General features: G+C 38.5%; 1 protein-coding gene, 1 long non-coding RNA gene and 1 pseudogene across 13 annotated transcripts in view; 1 reads left to right on the forward strand and 2 right to left on the reverse strand.

Moving 5' to 3' along the window:
* The first annotated feature begins 1486 nt into the window (after window positions 1-1486).
* Window positions 1487-6679, forward strand: LOC148851000 (putative E3 ubiquitin-protein ligase ARI2). Of its 11 annotated transcripts, none has more exons than XR_016099792.1 (8): window positions 1605-2074; window positions 2924-2956; window positions 3065-3344; window positions 3677-4157; window positions 5164-5712; window positions 5791-5963; window positions 6160-6457; window positions 6582-6679. XR_016099792.1 is itself a non-coding variant. In XM_088947400.1 (7 exons), the coding sequence occupies exons 1-7, from the start codon at window positions 1946-1948 to the stop codon at window positions 6118-6120; spliced, it is 1671 nt and encodes a 556-aa protein (XP_088803526.1). In that variant the 5' UTR covers window positions 1487-1945; the 3' UTR covers window positions 6121-6580. The 11 variants fall into 11 exon arrangements, 8 of the variants coding, with proteins under 8 accessions (XP_088803526.1, XP_088803522.1, XP_088803524.1 ...); XR_016099794.1 differs by having other exon boundaries at window positions 5791-5957; window positions 6089-6457; XR_016099793.1 differs by having other exon boundaries at window positions 5791-5957.
* Window positions 6680-7142: 463 nt separating this feature from the next.
* Window positions 7143-9454, reverse strand: LOC148851001 (uncharacterized). The gene is made up of 4 exons (XR_016098883.1): window positions 9326-9454; window positions 9059-9128; window positions 8873-8960; window positions 7143-7675 (listed from the first exon to the last, which is right to left on the reverse strand). It is a non-coding gene; the product is annotated as an uncharacterized LOC148851001 (long non-coding RNA).
* Window positions 9393-14257, reverse strand: part of LOC148851002 (uncharacterized) — a 33141-nt pseudogene continuing 28276 nt past the window's right edge. The window contains exons 7-9 of the transcript XR_016099406.1: window positions 9909-10025; window positions 9739-9843; window positions 9393-9661 (exon numbers count right to left, since the gene is read on the reverse strand). The product of XR_016099406.1 is annotated as an uncharacterized LOC148851002 (transcript). The remainder of the gene's footprint in view (window positions 9662-9738; window positions 9844-9908; window positions 10026-14257) is intronic.

Here is a 14257-nt window from a genome sequence, read left to right on the forward strand (position 1 = left end):
GTGTGCCGAGTTCTTGTGGTTGTTGACGTGGTTTTTTAACTACGGAAAAGGGATTTTTTATAATAAATGCTTTGACTACAGAAGTGCCCAATTATTTGGCTAACTACTTGTATTCGTACTCGTATCAGATGGATCTCAAGTCTTAAAGCGACAGGGCTAGAATTTTTACCAAAAAAACGGTAGGCTATTAAAGTTGCTGCAATATGACAAATTTCGAATGTGAAGTAGGGTGTATTATTATCTTTACAATTAAATTAATGAATTAAACGTCTGATTAGTCTTTTTATTGAAAATTAAACGTCTGATCAGTTTTCTTATTGAAAAGCAAACGTCTGATTAAAAATAAGCCATTCTATCGCATTTTTTGTATATTGTAATCGTTTTATAGGGGAACTCAATAGTCATTACTTTACCAATTGTAGGGCGATCATCCAACAATATATATATTTCATTAATTATTAAACAGAATGCCTATCACGTACTTTTTTTCATAAAAAATAAAACGAGGGAAAGTATAATTCTTAAGTAATTTCACGATATTCTCTTTTTTTTAAAGCCAATTTCACGATACTTCTTAGGAACTTTCCTCCGCTTCGGTTCATTTATATATGGAAAACCGAACGAAGGCCCACAAGCGCAACCATAAAAAATTAAAAATCAATTCGGATGAACTCCCTCACAGGAGCCCGGATTTGCTGTTCACACAAAGGCGTTTCAAAGCGCCTCACAAGTACATCCTATTATACATTGAGAATATCTCCCTTACTTTTAAGTTAGTATTCACGGGAGATGTTCTTAATACACGGGAAATGTGCATATGCGGCATCTAAATGTGAAGAGCAGATCCCGCCCCCTGACAGAGAGCGCTGAGGCTGAGCGCTCCACGGCACGATCTATCCGTACATCTCCCCATGGCAAATTGGGGGAGATGTTCCCAATGCATGAGTGGATCGTGTTGTGGGGAGCCCGTGTGCTCTCGAAAAAATCAACATGAAAAAACTTGATGAAGCGTGTACAATTAGCAATAACGCTAGGATCGGAACATCGAATGCCATAAGGTTTGATCATCGAGTTGAGATTGCTTGTTCGAGAGGGTTTAGAGCCCACAGCCCATTCAATGATCGGCGACGTTCCGTACACCTCGGAAAAGATCTCTTCTTAAAAATTATGATCTATATTTTATACTACTGTCATCGAAATTAAAACAGACCATATGCCATTAATTGGGCTTTTAATCTAAATACTAATTACTTACCAATTTTTCTTTAAGCAGTTTATTTGTTAATTGTTATGACTTATGAGTTATGACTCAAGTTGTGACCCCATGGCCTGCATGTTGGCACGTGTATATAATTATTTCCCTCTCTTTTATTTTCCTATTTTTGGACTTTCTTTCTTTTATTTTCTTTTTTTTTTATCGTTTTTATTTGATAAAGGCAATCTCGATTCTCAATCTTTATATTTGGACTCCCATTGTTGCAAAAATGTTTCGCGACAAAATAACAGTGACGTCGACGTTAACGGCGCGATTATTCGCCGTTAGATGTGACGCATCGTTAGCCAAGGGAAAAATTCAGGAACGCCGAACCCGAACGATAGTCCCTAATTGAGTTGAAGATGGTCATTCTGGAGTTTGTCTTCTCCCTTTTCACTCTCTCACACTCTTCTTCGTCCATCTCGTCTTATAGGTTTTCAGGCTTTATAGCACAGCCAAAGCCCTTCTCTCAGTCTTGAGTCTCCCCTTTCTTTGCCTTTCCAAAGAAGGTAACAACTATTTATTAGTTCGCTTTAGCTAATTAGCTTCCCCTTTAAGCTTCTCGTCTTCCTTCCCCGAAATCCCTCCCAACTCCCACACATCTTGATACCTTTCTTCTCTCTGTAATCCGATCGTCCTAATCGGCTTCTTCAGAATTTTGTTCCTGCTTCCTTCTTTTCATAAATCTTTATGGAGGATTACGTAAGCAGCGAAGAAGAGGACTATTATTCGGATCGTGATTCTCTCGAAGGGCTGGAGAACGAAGAAGAGGATGATTTGCAATGGCGTCCCAAGGCCGCTCCTTCGAGTTCGTGTAAGGTACGAGACATTTCTTTAGGTTTTTCTTTTTCCTGGATAATAATTGCATTGAATTTTCATCGTCCTCTTCTTTTCGTCACTTTAGGTCTTTCTCTACTTTTTCTATATCGTCCTTTCTTACGACTGGGAGATGCTGCGACGAAAATACACGGTGCTTTGAACCGGAATACAATATCTTCCTCTTGTTCTTTTGTGATGATTTACGTGGTTTGACAATCGTTCATTTCTGACTTTTGTTAATTGAAGTAGTGCCAAATATTGGCTTCATGGATTGCCTCAGAATAGTTTCTTTAGCGATTATTGTAAAATAAATCAAAATAAACAATCTTTAATCGCATAAAAGCTTGTTTGTCAATTACTGTAGACACTGTTTTTTCTAAACGAAACAAAGCAACTAAGCCCTTTGCTTTTCTCGTAGTTGCTTATGCAAGAGATTGTCGACATAATATGGAACTATAATTCTCCAGGTGTTCATGGCATCCAATGAATAGTGAAATGTGCGATGTTAACGAATTAAAATAGTAAATTTCCCTTGTTTCGAGAGCCAATTCGTCTCAGGAAGGAACAGTTTTGTTCTTTTGGAAGATTTAATTTGAATTCTTAGGAATTAGTATTTTAATTCTTTTTATCTATTGGTATCTGAAACTAGCATTTGAAAGTGCATTTTTAAGTTTCCATTTTGTGCTTTTTTAACTCAATTCAGCACGGCAAGTATGAATTTGTTTTTAAGTCCAATGCACACTCACATGGTTTATACCCCTGGTTTTGGACCAAATTCAGCATGTAGACCTGTTTTTTCTCACATTTTTTTTCTGGAATTTATTAACGAACCATCTGGTCCTTTTGCAGGTAATCACAAAAGAATCCCTTTTGATTGCACAGGTAAATTCATCCTTCAGTATTTTTATTCTGAATATAATCATAACTCACAATTATTGTTTTTTGCCACTCCTACAACTTGGTTATATCACATGGTATAAATCCATGCAGAGGGAAGACTTGCGTAGGGTAATGGACTTGCTAACACTTCGTGAGCAACATGCACGGACCCTACTTATTCATTACCGCTGGGATGTTGAAAAGCTGCTTGCAGTGCTTGTAGAGAAGGGGAAAGACTGGTTATTTGCTGAAGCTGGTGTCACAGTGGTTGAGCGCAAAGATCCTCCCTCACTACCATCTACATCTACAGTATTGTGTTGTATCTGCATGGATGACGTTCTTGCCAAGGAGACTACAACAATGGACTGTGGCCATGGCTTCTGCAACAACTGTAAGAGCTCCCTGTGTTTTTTTAGGTTTCATTTCACAAAATAACAACTGTGATTCTCTTTCCTATATATATATATATATATATGTGTGCAATCTGGTTTTATCTCAACCCTAAACTGCAATTGCTGTATTAAGCTAATTACACTAGTTGTTTTTATTAGTTATTATTAAATACAGTTCTGTTCTTCTAGTATTCAATCCCTGGTGACGTATTATCCTTGTAATATGGGGAAAGAATATTATATTTTTTTATTTCCCTTTAACATAAGGGGAGAAACTGCATTGCCATTCTCTTATACTACGCCTTGAAAAATTGTGTTTATCTGTATATAGGTTGGACAGAGCATTTCATTGTGAAGATAAATGAGGGTCAGAGTAGGCGTATAAGGTGCATGGCACACAAGTGTAATGCTATTTGTGATGAAGCCATTATAAGAAATCTAGTCAGTGCAAGACATCCTGATCTGGCAGAGCGATTTGAGCGTTTTCTTCTAGAGTCGTATATTGAGGACAATAAAATGGTAAAATGGTGCCCCAGTGTTCCTCATTGTGGTAATGCAATACGTGTTGAGGGTGATAAATTTTGTGAGGTGGAATGTACATGTGGACTGCAGTTTTGTTTTAGTTGCTCAGCAGAAGCACACTCACCTTGTTCTTGTCTGATGTGGGAGCTCTGGACCAAGAAGTGTCAGGATGAATCAGAGACGGTTAATTGGATAACAGTGAACACAAAGCCTTGCCCAAAATGTCACAAACCAGTTGAAAAAAATGGTGGCTGCAACTTAGTTAGCTGTATATGTGGACAAGCGTTTTGGTGAGAGTTCTTTCTGTACTTTCATTTTTTATTTGCAATTTTACACTATATCCCGTGGTAGATTTGCCAAATACTTCAATGCTTTCCAATACAAACTTAATTTGACATTAGATTCCACAGTCATGCAGAACTTGTGTTTTTGCGCTAGAATGACACAATGTTATGATCTCATTGATTCATCCAGGTCTAATAATTTTTATCAACTACACCTCACTGCCTACCAAAAAAACTATACCATGCTTAGCCTTCCCTTACTTGGCAAAACAATTTAGAGGCTGGTTGTTAAGAATTATCTTATTGCCCATTTGACATATCTGAAAGATCAACAGACAGCATTGCAATTAACAGTTCCTCCACTTTGACAGTGGTCCTTGATGATGTTTGTTTCTTGATTTCATTATCATGTTTTAGCTGGTAACCTGTATGGTGGTCCATTATGAAAATTCTCGACACATGGCCTTACAAAAATTGGTTATGATATAATTGCATCTAAGGTGAATAGTGTTCTATCCATATTTCTTACCAAAATGGTTTGCAGGCTAATAGCTATAGTTGCACCTTATACAATGAGAAAATCAGGAACCAGCCTACCTCTAAAAGAATGCCCATAGAAAATGGATCTAGTGCAGGGAAGACTCCTGAAAAAATGAAGGTTTGAAGGCATAGATTGAGATTGTCTGCTGAGCTATTCATTTATCTTCCAGCAGAACTGCCAATGGGTTACAATGGAATTAAGCATATTGTTCAATAGACTGTGGTTGGGAGTACTAAATGAGCCTTGGGATTTATTTACTAATACACGTTGCAACCCCAAGCTCCTAAAAGGTGCATGATTTGAAAAACGGAGGATCTTTTCCAACATAAAATACCACTTTTTTTCTAATGAAATCTTCTTTGCTTGCATTTTTCTATCTGCCTCTTATGACAGACTTATTCCATTGGCCATTGGCGTATCTTGTTATTAGTAGTTTGTTTAGTAATGATCTTTTCAATTATTAACATGCAGTTGGCTGTGTGGTGGAGCTACTGGGCGGGATCATACATGGTCAAGTATCAGTGGTCATAGCTGTGGCCGGTATAAAGAAGACCACGAGAAGAGAGCTGAGCGTGCAAAGCGAGACCTGTATCGGTACATGCATTATCATAATCGCTACAAGGCCCATACAGATTCCTTTAAACTTGAAACCAAGCTCAAGGAAACCATACAGAACAAAATTTCTATTTCAGAAAGTAAGGAATCAACACTGAAGGATTTTAGTTGGGTAACAAACGGGCTCAATAGGCTCTTCAGGTCGAGGAGGGTACTCTCATATTCATACCCATTTGCATATTATATGTTTGGGGATGACCTATTCAAGGATGAGATGTCTAAAGAAGAAAGGGAAATAAAACAACACTTATTTGAGGACCAACAGCAACAGCTTGAATCAAATGTGGAGAAGCTCTCTAAGTTCATTGAGGAACCATTTGATGAGTATACTGAGGAAAAAATCATGGAAGTACGGATGCAAGTAATCAATCTTTCTGTGATTACTGATAATCTCTGTAAGAAAATGTGAGTTTAACCGGTTCCATACCCCTGATCTCCTTTCGGATTCATGCAAGTCAATTAGTCTCACTCGCTTGTATGCAGGTATGAGTGTATCGAGAATGATTTATTGGGTTCTCTCCAACTGGCTATTCACAATATAGCTCCTTACAGATCAAAGGGTGTTGAGAGGGCGTCAGAACTTTCCGTCTGCTGGAACACCAAGGCCAATGATACCGATAGCTGTATACTATCAGAGACTAGCATAAATGGTACTGGTATTGAAAATTTGAAACCTTTCCAGCTAGGCCTAATCGTATCTCACTTATCATTTACCTGATTATTAGTTGGTGTCGGTAGTTTCAAATAATCCTCCATAATTACTTCTCTCTCTCGATTATAGTTTTAACTGGAAGCGAATTTGAAGATAAATAAGACAGTCTTCCAAAAGCTACTGACACATGCAATATATAGGAGGAAGAGGAACGATGGAACCTGGTCGGCATTTTCGTGGGTCTCCGAATTTAGATGAGATTGGATGCTCTTCTCGGAAACGTTCTAGGAAAGAAACTTTGGGAGATGGCCTCTTTGACCTCAACTTGCCTGCTGAAGTGATAGACAAGAACTGATTTTTTTTAGGGTTCCGGCGTCGTTAGACAGACTCAAGTGTACAGCTTTTGAGTTTTAACTTGAAGCGACCTCCGATACCATCAATTGCCATTTGTGGATGAATCACCACCTACCTCAACTTTGTTCAACCAGGAAACAGAAAGTGAGATAAATAGATGATTCTAGACCTTACTTTCTTTTTTTTTCCTTTTTTTGCAAACTTATTTTGTACATGCCTGTCTATTGGGGCAGATGTCCATATATTTATGTGTATATTTTCTTTGAAGGGCTTCTTGAGAGTTAAAAAGAGTACATGAAGATTGGCCGATTTGAAGTGAACCGCTTGGCTATATACAGTACAAAGGTCACGGTTATTTGAACTTGCGTCAGGATGGAAATGCGTTCTTATCCGTCTCTGCAATCAGTTCGTCACATCTCGCATTCTAATGATGCGAAACTTTTAGTAGATACTAAAAAATCTAATAACAAATTATCACCCGCGTGCAAGTTACTTTCTTGGTTCGCTTTCACCTAGCAAAATGTAATTTTAGAAAAGCATAATAGTTATCTCATGAACGTCTGTAATTTCAAACCATTTACCAAGTTTTTCACCAATTTGAAATTAGCGGCGAAGGGTCAAGAGCTATTGGATGTTACTGGCGTAATTCAACGATTTAATAGTTTGTCTATCTATCAAAGGGCATCCCACTGTATGCGGGGTCTGGGTAGGGACAGACGTACGCAGTCTTACCCGTAGATACACATAAAGGCTATTTGCAAGATTTGAACAAAGTGTTAATTGGAATTTTTAAGCCCGACCTAATGGCTAATGCTGACGATGTGACAACGAAGTAAATCAAACCACCAAGTGCCTCTGGGAAGCTTCTGTGTATTGAAAAGATGTGTATATTGTACACAAGGCAGATATGAAATTTAACAAGCTTCCAAGTCAATTCTAGAGATAAAGAATAAACAATTTTATTACTGCCTGAAATGAATTGTGACATTAAAACAAAATGGCAAAGGCTTAGATGATGATGGTGATGATGATGATTATGAAACGTGAATCAAAGCTTGCTTGTTCAATATGATGAAATATGCATTCGTGGTATGGTTCCATTGGATCAAGTTTCCTCTGGCAAAGGGGAGATGATTATTGACCATCACCCAGAATTTTCACATTCCTGTTGTCGACTCCAAAAATCAGAAACCACCCTTGTTCTGGTTGGGTAGAGATCTTGAATTTCTGAGTCTACTGTAACTTATTCAACAATCAACATAGACGGCCCCGGCAATTAGGAGCACCACAATGGCAAGAATGTCCTTGTCCTGGAAGCAACTTATAGTGATAATCAAATCCCAATTCCTCACCTGCAGATATCTGAAAATCATGTAAAACAAGTTAGCAAATTGCAAGCAAGATGAAACCTAGTGAAGAGATATAACTGTCAACACTGTATGGGTAAGTAATCCTGATTCTGTCACAGTACAGGTATCTGCAGTACACATACATGTAAAATGTCATTATACCATAAATGACTTTCCCTAGGCAAGACCTACCTGTTTTGGACATTCGGAAAACCCCAAGGCCATTCCAGACCATCAGATGAGGACCTTCATCAGGATCAACCATGTGTCCACATCAATTAGATGAGGACCTTCATTAGGACCATCAATGGGTTGGATAGACCCAACAGAATTGAACATAATCGACCCAATTATATAGGGTCCAGTTCTGCATCACAGGTCCCGATTGTAATTGGGTAAAGATCGGTTTTGCTTGTTCCAAACTGACCATATGTGTTAGTATTGGCATATTACAAGGCTAACCTCATAATGACCCTAGCCTAATACCTTTCTTTCTCATGATATAATTGTAATGTAATCAATTTTTTTGGAAGCCAGCAATGTAATCAGATTATCATTTCCAAATGTGTCCAATTTAACAACCATCCAAGCTTATTGTCTAACCACAAGTTAAAACTAGAGTATTCAATTATATTTGGGTCTCATTGAATCAAATATATCTATGGAGTATTTCAAAAACCAGTACAGATGGATGACTGAACCATTCAGATCACCAGTTAAGTCACCTTAACAGTTTGTTTTTACCACCTAACTATTATTTCCTTAAAATCATTGGTAGGTCAAAACCAGTTCAAGCCTTCTGTGGATCAACATATCTATGGCTTATGTAACATTGCTAAGAAACCATCCTTTTTTTTCTCTTGGTAATAAATTCAAAGGTTTTCATATAATTTTTCTATCCTCCCCCTTCCTTTTTAGTTCTCTTCATGTTCTTTTCTTATTATTCTCTTTTTAACATTAATATGCACTATTGATGACATCATTTAGGGATCATTGTGGAATGCAATGGTGAAACCTGGAGCTGATGGCATGAAAACACAAGTTTGAGTCTGAGAGCAGCCACTTCGTTTAAAAAACAAACAAACAAACAAAGGTAGTCTTTCACAAACCATCTATATCTAATATGTATATGCATTCTCCATGTCCTAAACATCATAGTGTGAAAAAAAGGCCATCAAACATTCCATCAGGAAAAGAAAAGAGCTCATACATCTTGTCTGGCATAGAGACCAATATGTGCAAGCCAACAATCCATGCTATCCACGAGAACAAGATAGTTAACAAGATTGGGTGAGCAACTACAAAACCAATATGAACAAACACCATAAATTAGTAATTCACACCTAGAGCAAAGGAGATACAGGATAATGTTGATGAACAGGATTAAAAATCTCACAACTCTCTTGATGAAAAAAGAGGCAGCATTCTTTGATGCCATAAAGCTCAAACTTCAATTGGAAAGCCACCTATAGGACAGATCATGGCCCAAATTTCATATTAACGTTTAGGTATCTTACTATTCATTCAGGTGCAAAACTTTAAGATGACTTTGTTTAATAATGTGAAAATAAAAGCAAGGTATTAATTTATTCAATTCATTGACTTCTAAATGGCAGATGGACCACCACTTGAGTGTTCCAGAACAATTCACAAATAGTATTACCAAAACATGTTGCACCATTCAAGCCATCTCAGTGACATCTGGGGAAAGGGCAAAATTGTGGCACTTATTGACCAAAATGTCCCTGATGTATTATCCTGTTGGAAGACTTGTTGACAAGATACCCTTCTGCGTGGACATGTCTGTGGACAGGGTAGATCTTTTTGACTTAGTACATTAAGAGCATGTACAAAGATGGTTTTACCAATGGTTGATGAACCGTGAAACATTTCTAAGTATTGTGGCATCAATCACGTATGGAACTGCTCCTTCAGTCAATCCACTAATATCATTGATGGATCAATGTCATACAAATAGCTACAGCCTTCACTATCAAACCTGCAATTTTGAAATAAGACATTTATGTGCAGCTTAGAACTTAGAAACCAGAAGAGAACATGTGATAAATCTAAGACCTGTTGCCCCTTCTATTTGCCTCTTGATCAGCCAAAACCTCCCCAATGTATTCACACACAAAAGTCCCACTGAAGGATTGGCTCACCAGCTCTGACTGCCCAACCCTGTGAATTATCAAGTAGAAAATAAATATAGTCCATAACTAGTAGAAAATAGTTGAAACTATTACCCTATTCTCTGTTTTGAAGACTTCCAATTTGACCTGCACCCCGTTCTGCAATACCCTATTCCGGCAAGTTCTGTCACAGCTGCACATGGAATTGCACTCATAAACTGGATAACCCTCCTGCAAAGTTCAGCAAGTAGAGTACTAAGCTTAATCATCTACTTTTCGTAAAATGAATATGTGCATGAGACAAACATTGGAGTCAGAACAGGACCAGATAACCCCCTGCAAAGGTTAGCAAGCAGAGTACCAAGATTAAGGGTCTGTTTGGTTTGCTTCCGCTTGGAATTGGAATCGCAATGGTCTATTCCCATAGCCTGTTTGGTTCAGACGGGAATCGGAATCGGAATTGGAATCAACTGGAATGAGATCTCATTTCCAAGGGAGAGGGAGAGAATGGACATTCCCTTAAATGGGGGAATGCCATTCCACTAGGAAGGGGAATGAGATTTCGATTCAGCCCAACCAAATGGTTGGAATTGGAATGGGTGATTCCAGATCCTTATTCCCATGAACCAAATGGGCCCTAAGATTGTCTTTCTATAAAATGAATCTATTCTATATGCAGAAGATAGAAATATTGATGTGAGAACAGAACCAGCTAGGAGAGTGCCAAGCTCAATAATATGCATTTTCTATAAAACGAATCTACTCTATTTACATATGACAAAATGTTTGGAGGCTGTTATCCTCCTACTCTATTTTCTATAAAATGAGTTTACTTTACTCTATTTACATCCCCCTTTGTCAGCTCCCTTACCTACATTTCCAGACCTTGGCCTTCCCATTTGTTGTAAGGAATATAAACTTAAGTGTAATGCTCACTGTATCTCTAAACACCTTTCTTATAGCCTTTTGTCACCCTCATACTATTCTTTTCCAGACTGTCTCTACCCAATCAATCCATAAATTTGCCTCAAAAGCTTTATCTAAGCTAGAATGAAGGAATGCTATTTCTATGAGAATGGAGATGGAAGCATTACACAAGAATAATAAGTAGGACATTGTTAATTTTCCTAATAGGAAGAAACCAGTTAGTTGTAGGTGGGTGTACACTATCAAATACAATTCTGATGGATCCATTACAAGATGTAAAGAACATTGATGTGGACCCCACTGATTGTTAGACAATGTATACCCTTAGCTCCAATCAGAATGATGTACATTATGACATTTAATGTAAATGAATAAAGTACATATTTGATTCATGTTATTGTGGTGTGTTTTTGTGTAATACCCTTAAACTGGACACATACGAGACTCGTGTTAATTTAGAATCTTCATAGTTGTTGGATAGATCTGGGGAGATTTATCCTACCAAGGCTGATACTAGCGTGCCACCAAGTTGGTTGGGGTGGCCTGTTTCAGTTGCCAAGGTGAGACCTAAGGTACATGCAGTGTGGGTTTTCTTGAAACCCTGAACCGGACCAGAATTCCAATATTGCCCTAGACCTTGGAGATAGATGGGAAAAACCGGAATGTTACACCTGACCCCTAGACTTGATTATGATACTACACTAGGTGTCAGATTGGCCTGTCTTTGATATGCCAATCAGTGAGATCCTTAGAGGGGGTCAAAACCTGGGTATGTTGGGACAGTCCGAGAATTCATCTGAGTGGGTGATCATAGTGACAGGATCAGCCCCTTTGTTAGACAAAGTGAATGATCGGAGATGCACTCTCTCTGATGGAAACCTAAAATGCCGGCAGTTGATTTCAACCGTTGAAATTTGTTTTGCAAAATATATTTATACACACACACACACACACACACACACACACACATATATATATAGTATATTATGGTTTCAAAATGTTTGCAAAAGGTTGTAATTCCCGGGATCCATGTGAGTAGAGAGTGCAGCACTGTACCTTGCAGCCAAGGGAGAGGTCCTCTCTTGTCGGGCAGTGTTTGATTATTATGGGCTGAGAGGTTAAGTGTAAGACTATTGAAGGTACTACCTGATGGGCTAATCTTGCATCTACCCACAGTCCTTGGGGTTTTTATAAGGTGGCTTGACCCAAGGACCATTTAGTGTAAATGTTGGGCCCATTAAGAGCCCATGGTGATGGACTCAGGGGTTCACTGTCTCCTACAGTGAATTCGGCCAAGCCTTGTAACAGAGGCTAGGTTGAACTCATGTGGCTGATGTGTAGATCAATGTTTGGGTCCCACGCCATGCAAGGATAACCAACTGGACAACAGATTGAGGGGCTAGTAAGCAGATAGACTTAATGGGCCTAAAGCCCAATTCGAACTGGCTTAATGAGATTAATTAAAAGAGGGCGGTTCTGGAGCAGATAGGATAAGGGACTATCCCTATCCACTCAAAGAGTCCAGATCCAAATAAAGATCTGGATCAGTAAACTCCTAATTAGATTAGGAAGGCTGATCTTTATTTGCATATAAGATAAGGGATTATCCTTATCTCTTAAAGAGAGTCCATATCCAAATAAAAGATTTGGATTAGGAAACTCCTAATGGGATTAGGAGAACCTCTCTTTAAGGCTATAAATAGAAGAGCAGGGCGAACCTCCAAATCATCTAACAGACTACTGAATTCTAGAGAGAGACAACACAGTTTGACTGCACTAACTCCTTCTCTCCTGCTCTTGCCGCCATACCAAATCGATCTCCACCTGTGAGAGCAATCAAGAAAGGTTCTTGATATTACCTTTTGGTAGAAAGGGTAATATGAAGTCATGCTCACTAGCCCTCCATCACGTTCTTGCTAAAGAATCTGGTTCTTACTGAAGAGTCGTCCTGCTGATTCCGCTTCATCCTGCATCGTGTCATCTTCGGTGGAAGCAATCTTTGGATTTTTCCTTGGGCGTGAACACCTTCATTGGAGGTTATTATTACTTCGTATCAGGCATATCCCTCAACTCCCTTTTGGTTTCAAATCTAGTCCAGTTTGATTTCAAAATTGATCATTGAAAATGTAATTTTCTAAAATAGGGAATGTGATTCCTACATGGGAGAGAAATTTTTGAAATTTCGCCCAACCTTCCTGCAGGCTTCGGCCATCCATATGATGGATCTCTCATCCCTTCACTGATGTGGTCCCCACAGTGTTCGTATGGCAGCAATATTTCTGTTAGATATGATAGTGTTAGTTGGTAGTTATTTTCAGTTAGTTATTTCAGCTTTATTATTAGTTATTTGTTATTCTATTTGCCATGTAAGAAATAAGGGCAATTCAGCCCTTTTACAGTTAGCCAATAGTTATAAATACTAAGAGAGGGTCGGCAGAAATTATGACCTACTCTCTCTCTTTTCTGAAACTCTCTTCGTGTACTTCTTTTCTTCCTCTCCTCTCTTCTTCTTCTCTCCAAATTTTTCATCCTTTTTTTCTTTTAATTCAAGACTGATTGTAGTCTAGATCGACTACTTGGTATCAGAGCCGACCTAGGAGCTCTTATGCTAGTCTGATTAGGTCGGCTGCATGAGAACCACCTAGGTTTGGAAGTTTTTCAACAAGGAAGGAGGATTGGCTGATTCTTGGAGGTTACTGGTAGTGTGTGGCCGCTACTAAAGAGATTGTAGAAGTCTGGGAGAGTTCCAGTAGTCAGGAAGAATTAGAAGAAGCTTCAGATCCTCAAGATTAGGGTTTTACATCAACCAGAAGGTGGCGGCCAGAGATTTTTCCATGAAGTAAGCTTTTCTTGTGACTCTGTTCAGAAAATATGTTCTTGGTTTAGTCTGAGAGGTGAGGCTTCAGAATTTTGTGTTTTCTTTAGGGTTTTGAGAGAAAACCCTAAAAATCCAGAACTGTTATTTGTTTCAGATCAGAATTTGAACTAGTTTCATTCAGAATTTTGTTTTTTGTGTTCTTTGGAAGAACTAGGCCGACTGTTATAAGTTGTTTGGGTGCTATTTCTCCTATTACAGTAGTTAAAAAGTTTTTTTTTTATTAATTCTTGATCAAGAATGGAGTTCAAGAGTCAAGGGGAAGGTGTTTTGGGGACTAGCAATTCTGGTAACATGTTTGAGAATACCTTTCATATTACAACAGTTAAGTTTGATGGATCAAACTACCTAGAATGGGCTCAATTGGCCATGATGGCCATTGGGGGTAGGGGAAAACTGAACTACTTGTTGGGAGATGCGAAAGAATCAACTAAGGAGGACCAAACCTATACCAAATGGGTTCAGGAGAACTATTTGGTTATGACATGGTTGTGCAACTCTATGCAGCCACATATCAGCCGGAACTATTTGTGGGCGAAAACAGCTAAGGAAATTTGGGATGTCATGAAAGAGACCTACTCCCAACCCTTTAATGTTGCTAGGGCTTATGAACTGAAATGTGAGGTTAACAACCTTAACCAAGGAGAGAAATCGGTCTCGG

Source organism: Nelumbo lutea, chromosome 5 (genome assembly GCF_056320005.1).
Source record: "Nelumbo lutea isolate HS-2025 chromosome 5, American lotus-T2T, whole genome shotgun sequence".
In the NCBI taxonomy this organism is placed as follows: Eukaryota; Viridiplantae; Streptophyta; class Magnoliopsida; order Proteales; family Nelumbonaceae; genus Nelumbo; species Nelumbo lutea.